Source organism: Lepus europaeus, chromosome 17 (genome assembly GCF_033115175.1).
Source record: "Lepus europaeus isolate LE1 chromosome 17, mLepTim1.pri, whole genome shotgun sequence".
In the NCBI taxonomy this organism is placed as follows: domain Eukaryota; kingdom Metazoa; phylum Chordata; class Mammalia; order Lagomorpha; family Leporidae; genus Lepus; species Lepus europaeus.
Genome location: NC_084843.1, coordinates 4,516,799 through 4,534,065, shown reverse-complemented (window position 1 = coordinate 4,534,065; position 17,267 = coordinate 4,516,799). Strand labels below are relative to the sequence as shown.

Here is a 17,267-nt window from a genome sequence, read left to right as displayed (position 1 = left end):
TCTTGTGTTAGCATCAAATAAATTAGTTTAAGAAGTTGTATACTAAGTATATACTCCTCATTATACCATAAAGTATACTTTTTATATGTAAAATTTGCTCATAATTTATTTTTATCCTTCATAACAAATGTGAATAGGTATTTAAATTATTATGTCGAATAAGTAGCAAATAATTGTTATGGGTAACTTAATTTCCAAATATTCCCTTTTGGTGTATTTATCTTACAAACATCTCCCTGCAATTATTGCTACAGTAAAATTGAAATTGATTTTGTTTTGAAAATTAGATTTTTTCCTTATAGTGTCTGGAATTATGTGAGACACTAGAACTCTATGAATTCAATGAAGCACTCAATTTAAATTTAAGAAAGAGGTTTAATTCTGTGGCTAGCAGTCTAAAATAGCTAATAAATGACATTAATGTATTTTATAACCGTATGGTTTTCAGTTTTGTGTAGTTGAATTTTTTCAGAATTCTGTATTCAGTGCTTTGTTGTAAACTAAGGAAGCCATAATATTTTGGAAACTAAATGAATACAAATTAACCATTCCTCACATGATGGCATCACAAGACCGAATTTCTCTGCAAGAAATCATGGCTGTGTAACTGGGAAAGTCTGTAGTTCATGCTGCAAGAAGACGCTCATTTTTCCATGAACCCCAGCTTTAACGAGAGTACCTTTTTCTTACGTCTTACGTCTTCTCTCAGTTATTTAAGTGGCAAACAGGGGATACCTGCGCAGGGCACAGGGGTGCGATCTCTGTCGACAGCACGTGGTCTCTGCCTCCCTGTTAGAGTCGCGGTCTCTGAGTTCCTCACACTCCCCCTCCCACCCAGTTTTTAGAGGGCTTTGACGTAGCCTTAAAGGAATTCCACAGGATATGAAAACACGCAAGAGAGAAAATCCAAAGAGGGGTGGAGTGCTATCTTGCTTTTATTTCATCACTACAAAGTAAATCGCAGCTTTCTAAAGAGAACAGAACGTGGGGAGGGTTCTCCAGGTGCATCCCTGCTTTCAGTGTGAGCGCTGTATGACACGGTCAAGGCCAGTCGTTTCCCTGGTCCTGAGAGCCCGCTGTCCCTGCGCTGTCCACACAGTCCCCAGCCCTCGGGGGCAGCTTTTGCAGTTTCCCACGCTTCTGCAGAATGTTTGAGGGCCGTCGTCTCATCCGTGGCTCTCCACAGCCTCACGGCAAGACATCTGGCTCTCCGTGGCCTTTACGTCCTGAATAGCTTGCCCTGCTAAAGAAACTGTCTTAGATCATATCATTAATTTTTATATTGAAAATGTTCGTGGTTTTTAAAAGGTGACTCCTGTGCCTTGGGTTCATGTATTTGAAGTCTGCAGCTTCGTGCTTTGCAGCACATTCTCGGAGCTCTTAGCATTCGTCTAGAGCATTTTTGCCTCTCCTGAAAGAAACCTGTCCCCATTAGCAGGCACCCCCTCACCTCCCCCCACGCCCCAGCCCTTGGCTGTGGCTTCCCCACTTCCTGGCTTACATTTGCCTGCCCTGAAGGTTTCCTAGAAATGTGATCACGGGATGCGTCAAGTTAGCTGGAGCTGTGATAGGGATGGTGCTGAATTGTGGGTCATCTGGTGAGCACTGTCTGTCAGGCCATTACGTCCTCCTGTCCATGAATATGGGCGTCTTTTCATTTACGTAAATCTCTCATTACTTTTCACAGCATTCTTAATGCCAACATTACTTAATATGTAAGTCTGACCCTTTTTTCTCAAATATTCCTATGTTCTTTTTCTGACTTTCACTTTTGGATGGTCCACTGCCGGTGTATAGAAAGACAACTTTTGTATTTTGAGCCTGTATCCTGCTGCTTGCTGACCATAATGATCACATCTAACAATTTTTACCGTCGACTCTATTATTTTGTGAAAATAAAAATTTTGCCCCAAATTCATAATTTATGTTTTTTGCTCCCAGCCAGTGCCTCCTGCAGGGTTTCTCCTCTGCCATGCCAGGTCCCACCTTTGTCTTCTGCACATGTGTGAAGGGCTCGTGGCCTTCTGGCCATGCTGGGGTGCACAGGTAGGTGTGGGGCTCACGATAAAGCTGCCGGTGATTTCACCCCTTGGGCAGCCCCACTCTCTGAGTGCCTGGTCCCCCAAGTTCTGAACCACCCTGGGGCCCTGCTCCAGGCGTGGGCAGGCCACCCACTGGGTCAGCACCTCCCTCCTGCCTCGAGGTCATCGCTTACCACTTACTTTTCCTCTCCCAGAATCCTTTAGTCGCTCCTGTGTCTCCTCTCTGTGTCTTGGTGTCTGAGTCCATAGTTTCCAGAATGTTCTTTGTTGCCAAGTTAACGTGAGGACGTGGAAATCAATGCACGTCTTGAGCTGTCTTTAGTTTGCTGTATGGGAGCCCCTGTGTGCTGTGGCCAGTTTCACTCTGGGTCAGCTTGGGAGGCTTGGAGACTTTCACTGAGCTTTTTGGATTTGTGATTTTTCTCACTTGGATTTCCTCATAGAAAATACAGCCTAGGATAGTTCTACCAATGGCATTTTTTTTTCTAGTAAGCAGAAATCCTTTGTGCTGTGTAAGCCTTCGTACTCATTGTAACCAAGAACCTGTGCGTATCTACATTGATTTTGAGTCAGCCTCACCTTCTAAATGGACTCAACTCTCACATTCCCTTTCTCTGTATCCTCTGTAATACTGCTTTGCATTGTTGGTTTTTTGGACTTAAATGTTCCCCAAATTCAAAGACATTCAGAATTTACCAAATCATGATAATTTTTCCCAGTGTTGTTTGGTGATATTTTAAAAAGGGTCACTGGACAATTAATGTTTCTTTCCTTTCTAGTGGTGAGTATTAGGCAAGCTTGCTTCCCTCCATATATGTGAGACTGAACCATATACATGAGAGTCCCTCTTCACAACCTCTCCTTGGCAAGACCTTGGCTAACACTCCCAGCAGGACGTCGCTGGAGAGCAGGTGTAGGCTCGGCTTCAGTGCCCGGGTCCTGCTTGTTCAGACTTGCTGCCTGCCCTCCACGCTCGGGGTTCCTGGTTGCTGTTCTGCCGCCTCTGCGGTGTGAGGTCCATGGGAATGTAGAGCCATCCTGGCTGTGCGTCCCAGAGAATGGACACGGGCTGCATGTGGAGGGGAGGCCAGGGTGAGTGAAGTGGCTGTTCTCTATGGAATTACCAAGAGCAACTTCCTACCCAGTCGCAAGGCTAGGTGTGAATTCCTCGAAACTGAGTTAAAACCCTTGGGATTTTCCCTTCTAATTCACACATTTGGGGTAGAATTCAGCACAGCAGTTAAGACTGCCCGGGCGGCCTGCATCCCGTACTGGAGGGCCTGGGTTTAAGTCCCGGCCCCGCTTCCCATTCCAGCTTCCTGCTCCCATGCACCCTGGGAGGCAAAAAGTGACGGCACAAGTTGTTGGGCCCCTGCCGTCCATGTGGGGACCTGCTGGGTTCCTGGCTCCTGGCTGTGGCCTGGCCACGCCCCAGCTGTCACAGACATTCAGGGAGTGAAGCAGAGGGTGGGAGACCGGTCTGTGCTCCTCTGCCTTTCACATAAATATTTCAGAACCGCTAACTGGTGCACTTACACTGTAACCTTACGCTGGGCAGAGGCTCTGAAAGGAGCATCTCTCCCAAGTTTCCAACCTCCAGCCTCTTTTTAACTTCTCTCTATCTTGCAGGGACACCTTACATTAATTCAACTCGCCTGTCACCACCTGTGTTCCGTGCCACGTTAGCTCCACTCTTCCTTCCCTTCTGCTTGTGTTCCATTCTGCCTGTGTGCACCTCGGCTCATACTGCATTGTCTTCCATTCTGTGGGTGCTCAGTTCTACCTGTGCCCCATGCTACCTCTACCCCATGCTACCTGTGTCCCATGTTACCTGTCATCCATGCCACCTGTCATCCATGCCACCTGTCATCCGTGTTACCTGTGTCCCATGATACCTGTCATCCATGCCACCTGTCATCCATGTTACCTGTCATTCATGTTACCTGTGCCCCATGTTACCTGTCATCCATGCCACCTCTACCCCATGTTACCTGTCATCCGTGTTACCTGTCATCCATGCCACCTGTCATCCATGCCACCTCTACCCCATGTTACCTGTGTCCCATGCCACCTGTCATCCATGCCACCTGTGCCCCATGCTACCTGTCATCTATGGTACCTGTCATTCATGCCACCTGTGCTCCATGTCCACTCTGCCCCATGCTGTCTGTGCTCCATGCTACCTGTCACCTGCCCCATGCTGTCTGTGCTCCATGCTACCTGTCACCTATGCTACCTGTCACCCGTGCTTCCTGCCACCTACCTGACACAGTGGGGTACAGACATTTAGAACTGAGGAAGGGTGGCAAGGTGGGAGGTTAGTTCGGTCCAGCTCTCAATGAGCAGTGCAGACCCATACCGATAGGGGGAGCCCTGGGAAAGATGTTTGAGGATGAGAGACTAGGAGATTCAGGACAGGGGGGCAGGAATATTGACCCATCCTCCCAGATGAGGTATTTTCTGTTTGAGGACTGCTTGAAATTTTTTTCATTTCATTTCATTTATTTTCATTTTAGTTGAAAGACAGAAATACAGAGACAGATAAGGAGAGAGATCTTCATTCTGCACTTTTATCCCCAAATGCCCCCAACACCAAGGGCTAGGCTGAAACCTGGAGCCCTGGACTCAATCCAGGTCTCCCAAGGGAGCTCCCAACCACGTGAGCCATCATCTGTTGTCACCCAGAGTGTGCATCAACAGGAAGTTGGATTAGAAGCTGAGCAGCTGAGACTGGAACCAGGCACTCCTCAGGACCACTTTTAAAAATATTAATGTATTTTCTGTTGTAATCTGGGCTCATTATTCTCCCTCCCTGATGATGACCTGGTGTCTTTTTTTCCTAGTCATTTTTTGTTTGTTTTCTCTGTGAAAATATTGTTTATATTGCTGAGCTATGTATACGTGATTACCTCCAGTTTTGTTTTTCAAACATTTTCTCATGTTATTAAAACATCCCATATTTGATTGGTTAATGATAATGTTTTAGTGGTTGCACAATAATTTATGGTGACACCATGGTATGATTGCTTGATTTAACAAGTGAAAACACAGGACACCCAGTTCAATGTGAACTTCGAGTAAAGAACAAATAACATTTTCTAGAACATGTATGTCCCATGTAATACTTCCAGTGCAATATTTGGGACATGTTTGTTTTTTGTTGTTTTTCAGAGATTCAGGTTGGGCTGGGCACCCTCTATTTTATCTTGTGACCCCTCGTAGCACTTACGCAGTTGCTTGCTGTTTAACCGTTAGATGTGTTCTGGAATACAACGGACATGGGTTGGCATAAAATTTCCTACTTTGAATTACTTTTCAGATGGACTGTTAGAAGTAGAATACTCAGGAGCTGAGTATTTTTTTCAAGGCTTTTCAACCGATTGCCAGATCTCTTTTTAAAAGGTTATAGCAATTCATGCTCCCACCAGCAGTGCAAGAGAGTCCTCGTTCCCTGCACCGTGCGAACATGATCATCACTTAAATACTTCTTTGCTGTTTCAGCAGGCAGATAATGATATATCATTTTCATATTTGATTACTAATGAGCTTCACATTTTTGATTATCAGGCATTCGATGGCCTGGTTTTTAAATGCTCTGCAAGTGTAGCCCGACTTCTCTGCCCTTATTTTGCATTGCTTTGAAGTTGTAAAGAACATGGTTGTTTGTATTTATTTATTTTTCAAGTCCCAGGATGAGCTCTTCACCAGACTACCACCAGCCTGCCCATCACTTAGAAACAAAAGCCGCCCAGGACTCCTAAGTGCATCTAAAATAAGTTAAAGCGCAGAGTGCCGATTGTCTCCTGAGCCTACAGAATTCAAATTTCCTTTCCACAGTTCTTCCCTGTTTGGTTCCTATTGTGTGAGTAGTTTTGAAAGTGGCCTCCATAGACACCTGCTCTGTCCACCCTGGCAAGCACACAGGTACACCCGATGGGCTTCCGTGTGTTCCTGCCAGCAGCGATGCGTCCCCTGTAAGAGGCTGATGCTCCAAGGATGGGGCTCTGTCCCTGCGGGACAGGGAGCAAAGGGGACCATTGCTGTGAGCTCTAACACGTGCATGAGCTCTTTCCTAGTGGAGTCCTGAACTTCAACTTGGAGATAGCAAGACTGGCATCCACTAGGAAAGGGGAGACGGCCCCACGCAGTTTATTTCAGAGCATACGTTCCTTTGAGTTTCTTGAAGAGGTCACGGCTCTGCCCAGTGGTGCTTCGGGCCCTCCCAGACCTGCTCACATTATTCCCCATGATTGTCACACAGGGGACCACTGGGTTGGCTTCTCCGTGCCATGCGTATCCAGGGAGACTTTTCCACTGTAAACGTACTTCTTCCCAGGACTGTGCATATGCAATCACTGTGTTCTCCTGTATTCTCTGTGTCAGATTGGCTCCCCTGCCCTCGGCCTTGCCTGAATTTCTTAGCACCCATAGCAGCCTGCCCTCATGTTGACTGTGCCCAAGTTCAAGTGCCTGGCCTGACCCTGGTACACTGCCGCTTGACCTCCATGGAGCCGCATACTCAGGGCCTCCGTGTTCTCATGATCCCTCAGGGTCATGAGGGATTTTCTTTCTACTTTGAACTTGATCTACGGAGTGAAGTACATCAGCGTACAATGATTATAAACAGCCAAGTGGAGATTCAGCGGTTCCAATGTGGGAGTCTACACTTGGGCTGTTGTGCCCTGCAGCAGATTCACTTAGCACCTCCCGGTGGACCTGGACTGACAGCCTTTCCCTGGGCTGCGGCTGCTCTTTCCTTCCCAGGAAAAGACCGGGTCACAGGTGGCTGCTTCGGGCGCAGCTGTTCCTCCTTCCTCGTCCTCGTCCAGCTTTCCCAGCTTTCCCTGATGCCTGCGGAGTGGGAGAGCCGTGGGCTGATGATTTCTCAGAAAAAGAACAAAAATGTGCACTGCGTGGCCGGGAATGAAGTTAGGGCAGCCACTAGGCACCTGCCTGAGAGTCGGAGAGTGCTGATGTCACAGCCAGCATTGCCATTTACTCCTTCAGAGGGCAGAACCAGTCAGCCTCAGTTTCCCTGACTGTACCATGGGTGAACAAGGAGATCCATCCTGTGAGTGAACGTCGCCAGGGTCTGGTGACCTCAGTGCAGTGTGCGAACACACGTGACAACACGTAGGCGATTGTCTAAAGGTGATATCTCGTGAGGCGTGGCCGGGACGCACAGGTGGCTTCTCCCAGCTCCGTGAAGCCATTTCAATGTGCACACTCATAAACGTCGTGCTGTTGCACCAACCCTCCCTCCAGTGTGGAACAAGTGTTGTTCCTGAACTCCACACCTTGGAATCTAAATCTCGGCAATTATCTGCCATTCACAAACAATGTTTGTTTCTGGTCAAATGGAAGATGCTGTGTTGTCGTTTTGATATTTGTTTGGTTTGTGGGATGCACGCGCACTACAGATATCAAACGGATTGGAGACAGTGTTGGACTTCAGCGCTTCTCTGCAGCGGGCATATCCCAAATTAACATAAAAGACACTTAGGCATTCAAATATATTGCTGGTAAAAGCAGAGTGAGTAAAAGCATGCAATTTGGGAGCTCATTTAATGGGGGAGAAGTAGGGACATGTCGCAAAGTTTTGCCTCCTCCCATAATTTTACCAGAGTTGTACTCTTTTAATGAGAGAAAAATATATGTGTTAGGCTTCTAAAAGTGCCATTAATTTAGGGGGAGATATTTAAGAGCAGGGATGATGGCGTTAGCGAGAAGCAGTAGGAATGAGAAATGGCAGTGAATGGCAGTCCACTGGACGGGGCTGCTGAGCCCCTGGCCACCCAGAGCCCACAGCGCCCAGCTGCCTCCAGTGGCCCTCTGTGGGGCGCCTTCCTTCTCCGCGCTGGGTTTTGTTGGCTGCTTTCTTGTTTTCTTCCCTCGTTTCCCTTCCACCTGGCTCTGGCTGGCAGGAGGCCTCCCCCATCTCCCACTTGGTGTTCTAAGGAGACAGGCTCGCTCTCCTGTTCTCCTGCAGCTGGAGAAGGAGAACATCACTCACCGCGGAGCCGGCGGGATCGCCTCTGAGTTGGCCACGGGGGATCCGTCGGGTCTTCCGGAGAAAGAAGATCTCTCCTTGCCATGGCCCAAGGGGAAGGACTGTGCACACATCTTGCCTCATAATAAGAATGACACGTTTCCCAAAAAGCACAGCATATAAATGGCTGTGATGTTCACCTGCCTTCCATTTTTTGTGTATTGAATGCAAAGACTTTGAAAGCTTGTTGCTGTAGGCTGGACAGCCTGGTTTCAGGAGATGCCTAATGCAGTTAGGGAGAATGAAGTATAGTGCCTCCCCCCTGCCCCACCACCACACACAGACACGTAGACAGAGCCCTGAGGCTGGCAGTAGCCAGTAGCTGTCCGCTGGTTGGCCTTGCATGGAGGGTGGCGGGGCTCGGGGCTTCCTGTCCAGGGTCCTCGGGGGTCTCCTGAGTTCTCAGTCTCAGAATCCTGAGTGACATCCGTTTTTGCCATGAGTGATGCCCCTCTCCGCCTAATCGTGTCATTTGGTTGCTTTTCAGGGAAACTTTGTGGCCTGCATGACGGCGATTTTACGACAGATGGAAGATCACCACTATGCCCACTTGATCAAGACTTTTGGAAAAATGAGGACTGATGTGGTGGTGAGTGTCTGGCCGTGTTTTAAGGCTGGCATTTTACACGTGACGCTCATGTCTCATTGCTGTGTACGATTTCTCACGAGAACTTGCCTGCTTGGCTCTGACTGGCTTCAGAGACCAGCTGGGCGTCCACATTGTGGTGTAGTTGGCTAAGCAGCTGGGCAGCCCACGTCAGAGCCCTGGTTTGAATCCTGGTTGCTCTGCTTCTGATGCGGCTCCCTGCTGATGCTCCTGGGAGAGCAGCAGAGGGTGGCTCGAGGGTGGGAGACCTGGATGGAGTTCTAGGCTCCAGGCTTCAGTCTGGACCGGCTGTAGTCATTGTCAGCATTTTGATGGTGAATCGGCTGGTGAAAGGTCTCCCCCTCTCTGTCACTCTGCCTTTCACATAAATAAACAGAAGTAAGAGAAGCCACGTGGGAAGGTTTACTGTACCTTGTTTGTAATACACGGGGCCCTGACGGACGGGCTCGCTCTGGTTCTCACCTGCACAGCAATGACTCAGGGCCCGAGGTTCTCCTCTCTGGTCTCAGTTTCCTGGCTTGGGCTTCAGGAAAATTGGAAGTTTGAGCTGTGACCCGTGGAGGGTCTCCTATTAACTCCTGTTCATTTATGGGTTGACTTTTCGAGAGCAGAAGCCAGAGAGGCTTTTCGGCCTGAAATGGTGCTCGTGTTAATTAGCCGCAATCATGGAAGCTCATCAGCGTTTCTCCAAATAATTCTCTCGTCATCCTCAGTGAAGCCATGACACAGCTTAATTAGGAAAAGTATAATAGAGGGACATTCATCGCTCAGGGGCAGCCTCCCTGATGCCCTGAGATCGTATCGCCATGTGGTGAGGTGCAGCCACACTAGCTGGCTGGCTTCCTGAGGGGAAAGCGACTTGAACTTCTCGATTCCATGGGCTCCTGTGAAACACTGCAAACTCTGCCAGCGTTTCTAGGACGCGCTTTGTCGCACTTGTTAAGGGACAGGAGCAGGAGAATGGCTTTATGACTTTCTTGAGGGACTACTTTGAAGACAGAGTTTTCTTATGGTTACCATGATATATCCATGTTTTAAAATGTATAGGCAGAATAAAAATGGATATTTCCCTTAAAATCATAGCAGTTTCCCATAAATAAAATGAAATTCAGGGAGCAAAAATATATGTTTATGTGTCCAAATGTGTCCATTTCTTTGAATATCAATGCTTGGTTGACAGTCACATTTACTCACATTGATATCCCATGAGTGTTTTCAAGAATGGCATAGTGAAATCATATTTTATATTCGTAGCATGAGATGCCATAATTGAATATTAAGAATATGCCTGTTTTGGTCAGTGGAAATAGTAGTTATAGCTTGAAATTGGATGAACAATTCATAGATAACATTCTAGGGTGAATAATAATTTTCAAAATTGGAAGAATTACCCATCCTGAAAAGATAGGTCTCCAATTAATAGTTTGCCCTCTATCAGAACAGTCACGTGGTCAGCATCCATGCTCGCAAGCTGTCAAAGCATTGAATGTGAACTCTTAGGCGTCGCAGTGATGGGAACGTCCTGTGTGTCCTGAGGAGCGGTTGTGCGGAATGGTGTTTAAAAATCCTTGTAATGTGCCGAAGTTCAAGTGCCTGCCCTGACTCTCTGCTCAGAGCAGAGGATCAGATATTTGCTACGTCTTGTGGCCCTAATTTTTCAAGGATTTTTTTCCCTTAGACACAGCAGAAAATCAATTATTCTCAGACCATTTGATGTCCATCATAAAATGGCATTTGTGATTCTGATATCAGAAACTCATTCTGGAAGCATTGTAAGCCAATTTTATTGTTAATCTGTTGGAACCTTTGTAAAATGTGTTCCTGTCCATTAACTATACGTAGAGAATATTTGACTAGTTTTGTACTCTGAAAATATCAGAAAATAAAAGATCAATTTGCATGCAGTAATTGGAAGTTAATTAGTATTCCAATATGAAAGCAGACTAAACCGTTTTCTCAAGATGAGTTCCCTCTAACAAATGCTGCTTTTACATTCTCACATTGAGCCCCTTTTGGCTTGGTTGAGTCATTCTGCCCAAAACAGTTATTATCAACATCCCAGTTGCCTGCTGGCAGCCTCCCAGGTGGCCCCAGGGACCCCAGGATGGGGAGAGTCCAGAGCAGGGGCAGAAAGACAGAGCCAGACAAGGAGACGGGAGGGTGTGCTCATCCCAAGTCTCCCGTCTGCAGGACCTGAGCCGCGAGGGATCTCCAGACCCTGCCGGCCCGCGGATGCTCGTCTGCTGGTGCCATGTGTGAGGCTGGCACCAGGAACAGAAGCAGAGGCCTGGCCCGGGGTCTCCACGGTCACAAGGAAACCAGGAGGACCCTGGGCCTCCAAGGGGACTGTTGTCCCAACACTTGTCACAAAGTCCCACTAAATGGCTTGGGAAGAACACACATGGCCTTTCTATACAAAACTCTGGGGGCAGGTGCAGGGGGAGCTCTCCCACCCCCCAGTCCTCTTGCACCAGCTGGGCATCCCAGCCTTTAGGTCAGTTTCTCATCCCTCCAATGGGGTGCTGACCTCAAGTCTGGGTCTCCTCTACTTCTGACCAATGGGCTATGCACAGAATTCCTACGGCCCCTCCTTAGGGCCTGTGATTGGCTAGAGGGGCTCACAGGACTCAAGCAAAAGCATTTCCTGCTTTGTTATAAGGGAAGTGACTCAGAATCAGCCATAGTGGAAGAGCTGCGCCAGGCATGCATGGGTGGGTGGGGAGCTTGGAACTTCCGTGTCCCTCCAGGTGAACCCTTGCGGCACCTCCACCTGCTCATCAAGCATGGCTCATGGATTCATCCAGAGCTTTGTCTCCTGTCTTCTCCCCGAGGGGTATGTGGAGGGCGGACTGCGGCTCTGAGCCTCTGGTGTTCTTTCTGAAACCAACCCCCTGGGTCACCTCCTTGGCATAAAGTGCAGCGTGACCACCAGGAGCCTGTTATGCATGAAGAGACGCTGCTGCCACTCAGCAGCTTCCAAGGGCTCTTTGGGGCCAGGGTCCCTGGAACCTGGGGATTTCTGACCTTGCGAAGAAGACGCTGGTGATGGACTTGGCGGGCTGGCAGTCATGTGTCCAGCAGCACAGGGAGAGCAGTGCCTGGGGCTCAAGGTTGAATGGGTGTGGGATACAGGGCAGGGGAACATGGAGGAGCCCTGGGAACCCCTGGCCTTCCTCAGACGGCCCGCAGGTCCTGTGGCCTCATGCACTCCCGCTCTACCCACGGTAACTCGGGAGGAGGCAGAGTCCAGCGGGTGTTCCAGGCCCTCTTCCGGGAATACCCTGCCGGCCTCGTGCAGCCTCAGCCCCTCCCCGACTGGAGCTCCTTTCTGACAGCCGCCCTGGTCTCACCCACCAGGCACCCCTGGGTGGCCCAGGGACGCTCTGCCCCTGAGGTCTGCATGCTCTGAGTCCAGCCGAAGCCACCTCCAGGGGGCGGTTCGCCAGCCCTGTCATGTGTGTGTCATCGTGGGTGGGACGAGGAGCCAGCTGGTTCCTCGTGACCATTTCCCAGTCGAGGCAGTTTTTGTGACAGTGATCCGCTGACCTTGAACCTGGGGATGCACAGCCTTGCACGGGGAGTTCACTCAGCCACCACTTGTGGATGACCCCCTCCCGTCAGCAGGGGTGGCACCCAGCAGAAGGCCCTGCTCTCACGGCCACCTTGGAGAAGATCACAGGGGAGCAGAGCCGTTCCAGTGAACCCACATTGGTCCAGCACACAGACGAGACCTTCGGCATGAGGGAGACCCTGGCGGGATAGCAGCGTGTGGAGGAAAGAGGGAGCCACGTGTGCCCCCGCCTCCCATGCTCTCAGAGAGGGGGCTCCTGTGGGGGACGCACAGAGAGGGCGGGGCCCCTAAGGGCCGAGCCTTCAAACCACACAGGACCCCTTTGTTGGCTGAGCTCTGAAGCAGTGTTGTTTTCGACTTATCATCCATGTGCTATTGTTTTTCCCATAATTAAAAAAAAAATGTATATTTTTGAAGCACTGCTTTTTGGAGCATCCTTTTTCTTTAGGGCTCATTGTGGGGTCCCATGAGCTAGAAAGGGAAACGTGCAGGTCTGTGTCCCCTTTCCTCAGCTCTCGTGCCCTCGTCCTGCAGGAGCACAGCACGAGACCAGGATTCTGGTTGAGATGAGTCTGCCCTCGCTCGGGCTGGACCAGTGTTCCTTGTACTGTTTTCCGTAACTACTCATCACCAGACATTCCAAACATCCGGGGAAGCTGAAGGAAGGCAAGCACAGGCTGCTATGCTAGGACCTGGATTTGTCAGTCGTGCACACTTGGACCTCTTCACTTCCTCCACGGAGCTCTGTGTCTCCCACTGCAGATCCCTTAAAGTGCGAGACATTGGGGTGCTCCTCTCCCAGGTGCCTCATAGTGGGTAAAGCCACTGCCTTCGGAACCAGCATCCCACATGGGCACTGGTACAGTCCCAGCTGCTCCACTTCTGATCCAGCTCCCTGCTAATGTGCCTGGGAAAGCAGTAGAGGATGGGCCAAGTGCTTGGGTCCCTGTGCCATGTAGGAGACCTAGAAGAAGCTCCTCTCTCCTGGCTTCTGATCGACACAGCTCTGGCTGTTGCAGCCATTTGGGGAGTGAACCAGCAGATGAAAGTTTCTCTCTAACTCTGCCTTTCAAATAAATAAAGGAAAAATGAAAATGAAGACATTCCCCAGTGGTCTATTTTTTCAACTTAATACTTTATTTAACTTTGGAGATGACATTTTTAATTTACATATTCAAAGGCTTAATGACGCTACTAAAGAATTTGACAAAGAGAAATAAGACCATAGACCAGCAGGAAAATAGGCAAGGGCTGTGGCGATAATCAGATGAAAAGATGTTCAACTTGACTCACAGAAAGTAAATATTAAAATAGTCACAAAGTCATTAGAACTATAGTAGTACTTTTTTAAAAAAATATTTATTTGAGAGGTAGAGTTATAGACAGAGAGAGAGGTCTTCCATCCATTGGTTCACTCCCCAAATAGCTTCAATGGCCAGAGCTTGGCCAATCTGAAGCCAGGAGCCCGGAGCTTCTTCTGGGTCTCCCATGCAGGTGCAGGGGCCCAAGCATTTGGGCCATCTTCTATTGCTCTTCCAGGCCATGGCAGAGAGCTGGATCAGAAGAGGAGCAGCCTGGACATGAACTGGTGCCCTTGTGGATGCTGGTGCTGCAGGCAGAGGCTTAGCCCATACACCAGAGCACCGGCCCACGTGCTTTTTAAAGTGTACTTATTTTTCATTTATTAAAAAAGCAGGGAGACAGAGAGACAGAGAGAGAGATCTTCCACCCACCGGTTCACTCCCCAAATGCCCCAACAACTGGGGCTAGGCCAGGCTAACGCCAGGAAGCTGGACCTCAGAGGGCGTCTCCTTCGTGGGTGGCTGGGAGCCCAGTAGCCAAACCATCCCCTGCTGCCTCCCAGGGTGCAGATCAGCAGGGGGATGTGATGAAAGCGGAGCCAGACTGGAGCCCAGCACTGCAGTATAGGGTGCAGGGTCCCAAACACCCGCCCCTAAGGCCTCTCACTCCGCCAGGACTGGAGCCCAGCACTGTCATACAGGGTGCAGGGTCCCAAACACCCGCCCCTCCAAGGCCTCTCGCTCCACCAGGACTGGAGCCCAGCACTGCAGTGTAGGGTGCAGGGTCCCAAACACCCGCCCCTAAGGCCTCTCACTCCGCCAGGACTGGAGCCCAGCACTGTCATACAGGGTGCAGGGTCCCAAACACCCGCCCCTCCAAGGCCTCTCGCTCCACCAGGACTGGAGCCCAGCACTGTCATACAGGGTGCAGGGTCCCAAACACCCGCCCCTAAGGCCTCTCACTCCGCCAGGACTGGAGCCCAGCACTGCGATACAGGGTGCAGGGTCCCAAACACCCGCCCCTAAGGCCTCTCACTCCGCCAGGACTGGAGCCCAGCACTGCGATACAGGGTGCAGGGTCCCAAACACTCACCCCTCCAAGGCCTCTCACTCCGCCAGGACTGGAGCCCAGCACTGTCATACAGGGTGCAGGGTCCCAAACACCCGCCCCTAAGGCCTCTCACTCCGCCAGGACTGGAGCCCAGCACTGCAGTGTAAGGTGCAGGGTCCCAAACACCCGCCCCTCCAAGGCCTCTCGCTCCACCAGGACTGGAGCCCAGCACTGCAGTGTAGGGTGCAGGGTCCCAAACACCCGCCCCTAAGGCCTCTCACTCCGCCAGGACTGGAGCCCAGCACTGTCATACAGGGTGCAGGGTCCCAAACACCCCTTGGAGAAGCCCCTCCAAGGCCTCTCGCTCTGCGGGAAGAGAGCACCCACCCCCTCAGATTTGCTTTTGTGTTTCTTCGTCCTTCCCAAACTTTCCGTCTTCTCATTAGGGCTTCCCTCAAATTGTGTTTGATTGTCTTCTGTCTTTTATCTCTTGCTTTTTCTAGAAAAAGACCATCCCCTCTTTCGTTTAGTTTATCTTCACGGCTCTTATTTTTTACATTTTTTGAAGAGACCAAGTTTTGTATTCTGCGTTTGTTGAGTGCTGCCTTATCACACCTTCCAACTAGTTTCTCTGTCTCCTCTCCTTCCCCCACCCCGTCCCATGTGCTGTCAGTGGACGCTTGACCTAAAATTCAAGGACAACTTTTGGGCGAGAATGTTTCAGAGTTGCTGCCGAGTGTTTCCAGGGCACCCCTTCAGGAGGCTGGGGGTGTCACACTGGCCCACAGCTGGTGATGCGGCAGTGCTGGGTGACTGCCGACAGGGTGGTACCGCCCGCCCTCTCCATTAGGTACACCCCTGCAGTTATCACGTGATCTTTGGGTAAATCTTTGACATTCACAAAATCATTGGATGGTTTCATAGTTTCTGGTTTCTGTAATGAAATACCTGAGATAGACCGACTTTATAAAGAAACGAGGGGGGGGCCGGTGCTGAGCCATACTAGGTTAAGCCTCCGCCTGTGGCATCGGCATCCCACGTGGGTCCAGTTTGTGTCCAGGCTGCATCTGTTCCCATGCAGCTCTGGGCTAATGACCCGGGAAAGCAGTGGAGGATGGTTCTAGTGCTTGGGCCCCTGCACCCACGTGGGAGACCTGGAAGAGGCTCTTGACTTCTGACTTCGGGTTGGCCAGCAGACGGAAGACCTCTCTGTCTGTCTCTGATTATCAAATAAATAAATCTAAGGAAGAAAAGAAGGAAGGAAGGAGTGGGATAGGCTCTTGGCTCGTGTCCCACCTCAGAGTTCCTGAGCTCAATCCAGCTCCAGCCCTGACTCCAGCTTCCTGCTAATAGCCTGGGTGGCAGCAGTGATGGCTTGGACAACTGGGTTCCTTCTACTCATGGGAGACTTGGATTAAGTACTCACATCTTGGCTTCAGCTCTGGTTAGGGGCTTTTGTGAGCAGTTGGGGAGTGAACCAACAGACGGGAGCTTACTCTGTCACTCACCCCCTCTCTGGCTCTCAATTATTATTATTTTTTTTAATTAGAAAAGTGATCGGCTTTGCTCACAGTTTTGGAGGCCCAAGGGCGTGGCACTGGCATTGGCTCAGGTCTGGGTACATCAAGGCTGATGGCCCTGCAGGGGGTGTGTCAGGGAAGAAGGGTCAAATCTCAAAGCAGACCAGGGCACCAGGAGAAATACCAAAATCTCTGTTGCAGGCCGTGCCCCCAGTTGCCCTCCTAGGCCCTGCTTCTCAGAGATCCCATCTTCCCCCAAAGCACCATGCTGGGGACCAAGCTTCCAACACAGGAGCCTCCATGGGGACAGAAAAGCACACCCGAGCCCAGCTGTGTGCAGATATGCTGATGGCCTCGTCTGTAACCACCAGTTGTCTGGCATTGCAGAATCCCGGCGCCCTGAGCCCCAAGCTCAAGAGGCTTTTTCCCAAGAGCATTGAGAAGCCATCGTGGAGATGGGTTCAGTGTTGGGCTGGGGAAGTATTGGTGCCTTGACCAGCTTGGCTGTGTGATAGGAGCACTCTTGGCACAGGCACATGTGCCCAGTCGCAGTTCAGCTGCGAGCGGTTGACATGAGTTCGCGAAGGTAGGGTAGGGATGGCAAGAAGCAGGTGGGTTTAGGAAGATGTTTCTCTTCAGCAACACTGATAGTCATTGTTAGGGCTGCCACTTATGACATAGGGATTCCGTGATAATCAAAGTAAAGGTAACAGCAGTGCATGGGCACGGAGAGATGAACTTGTCACAGGATGTCCCTTGTTGATCTGGCCAGGCCCCTCAGCATCCTGGCAAGTGCGGCTGTGAGAACACCAGCGCGGCTGTGGAGCTGTGCAGCCGGGCTAGGAAGCTTTCCGGGGCCTTGCCGTCTCCCACTATCTGCAGTGTTCTGTGTGATCAGCAAAGTGCCCACGTTTCACAGCTGAGCCATACTAATGAAGGAGAAGAAAGGGAGCGGGGAAAACGGGCGTCTCTTCCAGAATCATAAAAACCAGACCCTGGGTCTCGATTATTAGGCATTGAGGAGCGATCAGCAAGGAAGCCAGCAATTTCATGCAAAGAGATGTGGCTAAATTATAGCACTCAGCCGGCAAAACATGCAACCTGGTCATTAAAACGGGAAACACTT

At 50.2% G+C, this 17,267-nt stretch overlaps 1 protein-coding gene across 1 annotated transcript in view; it reads left to right on the top strand.

Moving 5' to 3' along the window:
• DOCK1 (dedicator of cytokinesis 1) overlaps positions 1–17,267 on the top strand; it is a 491,536-nt gene that overhangs the window by 306,531 nt on the left and 167,738 nt on the right. Inside the window, exon 28 of the mRNA XM_062215058.1 lies at positions 8,579–8,680. Within this exon, the coding sequence (XP_062071042.1) occupies positions 8,579–8,680 (102 nt within the window). The remainder of the gene's footprint in view (positions 1–8,578; positions 8,681–17,267) is intronic.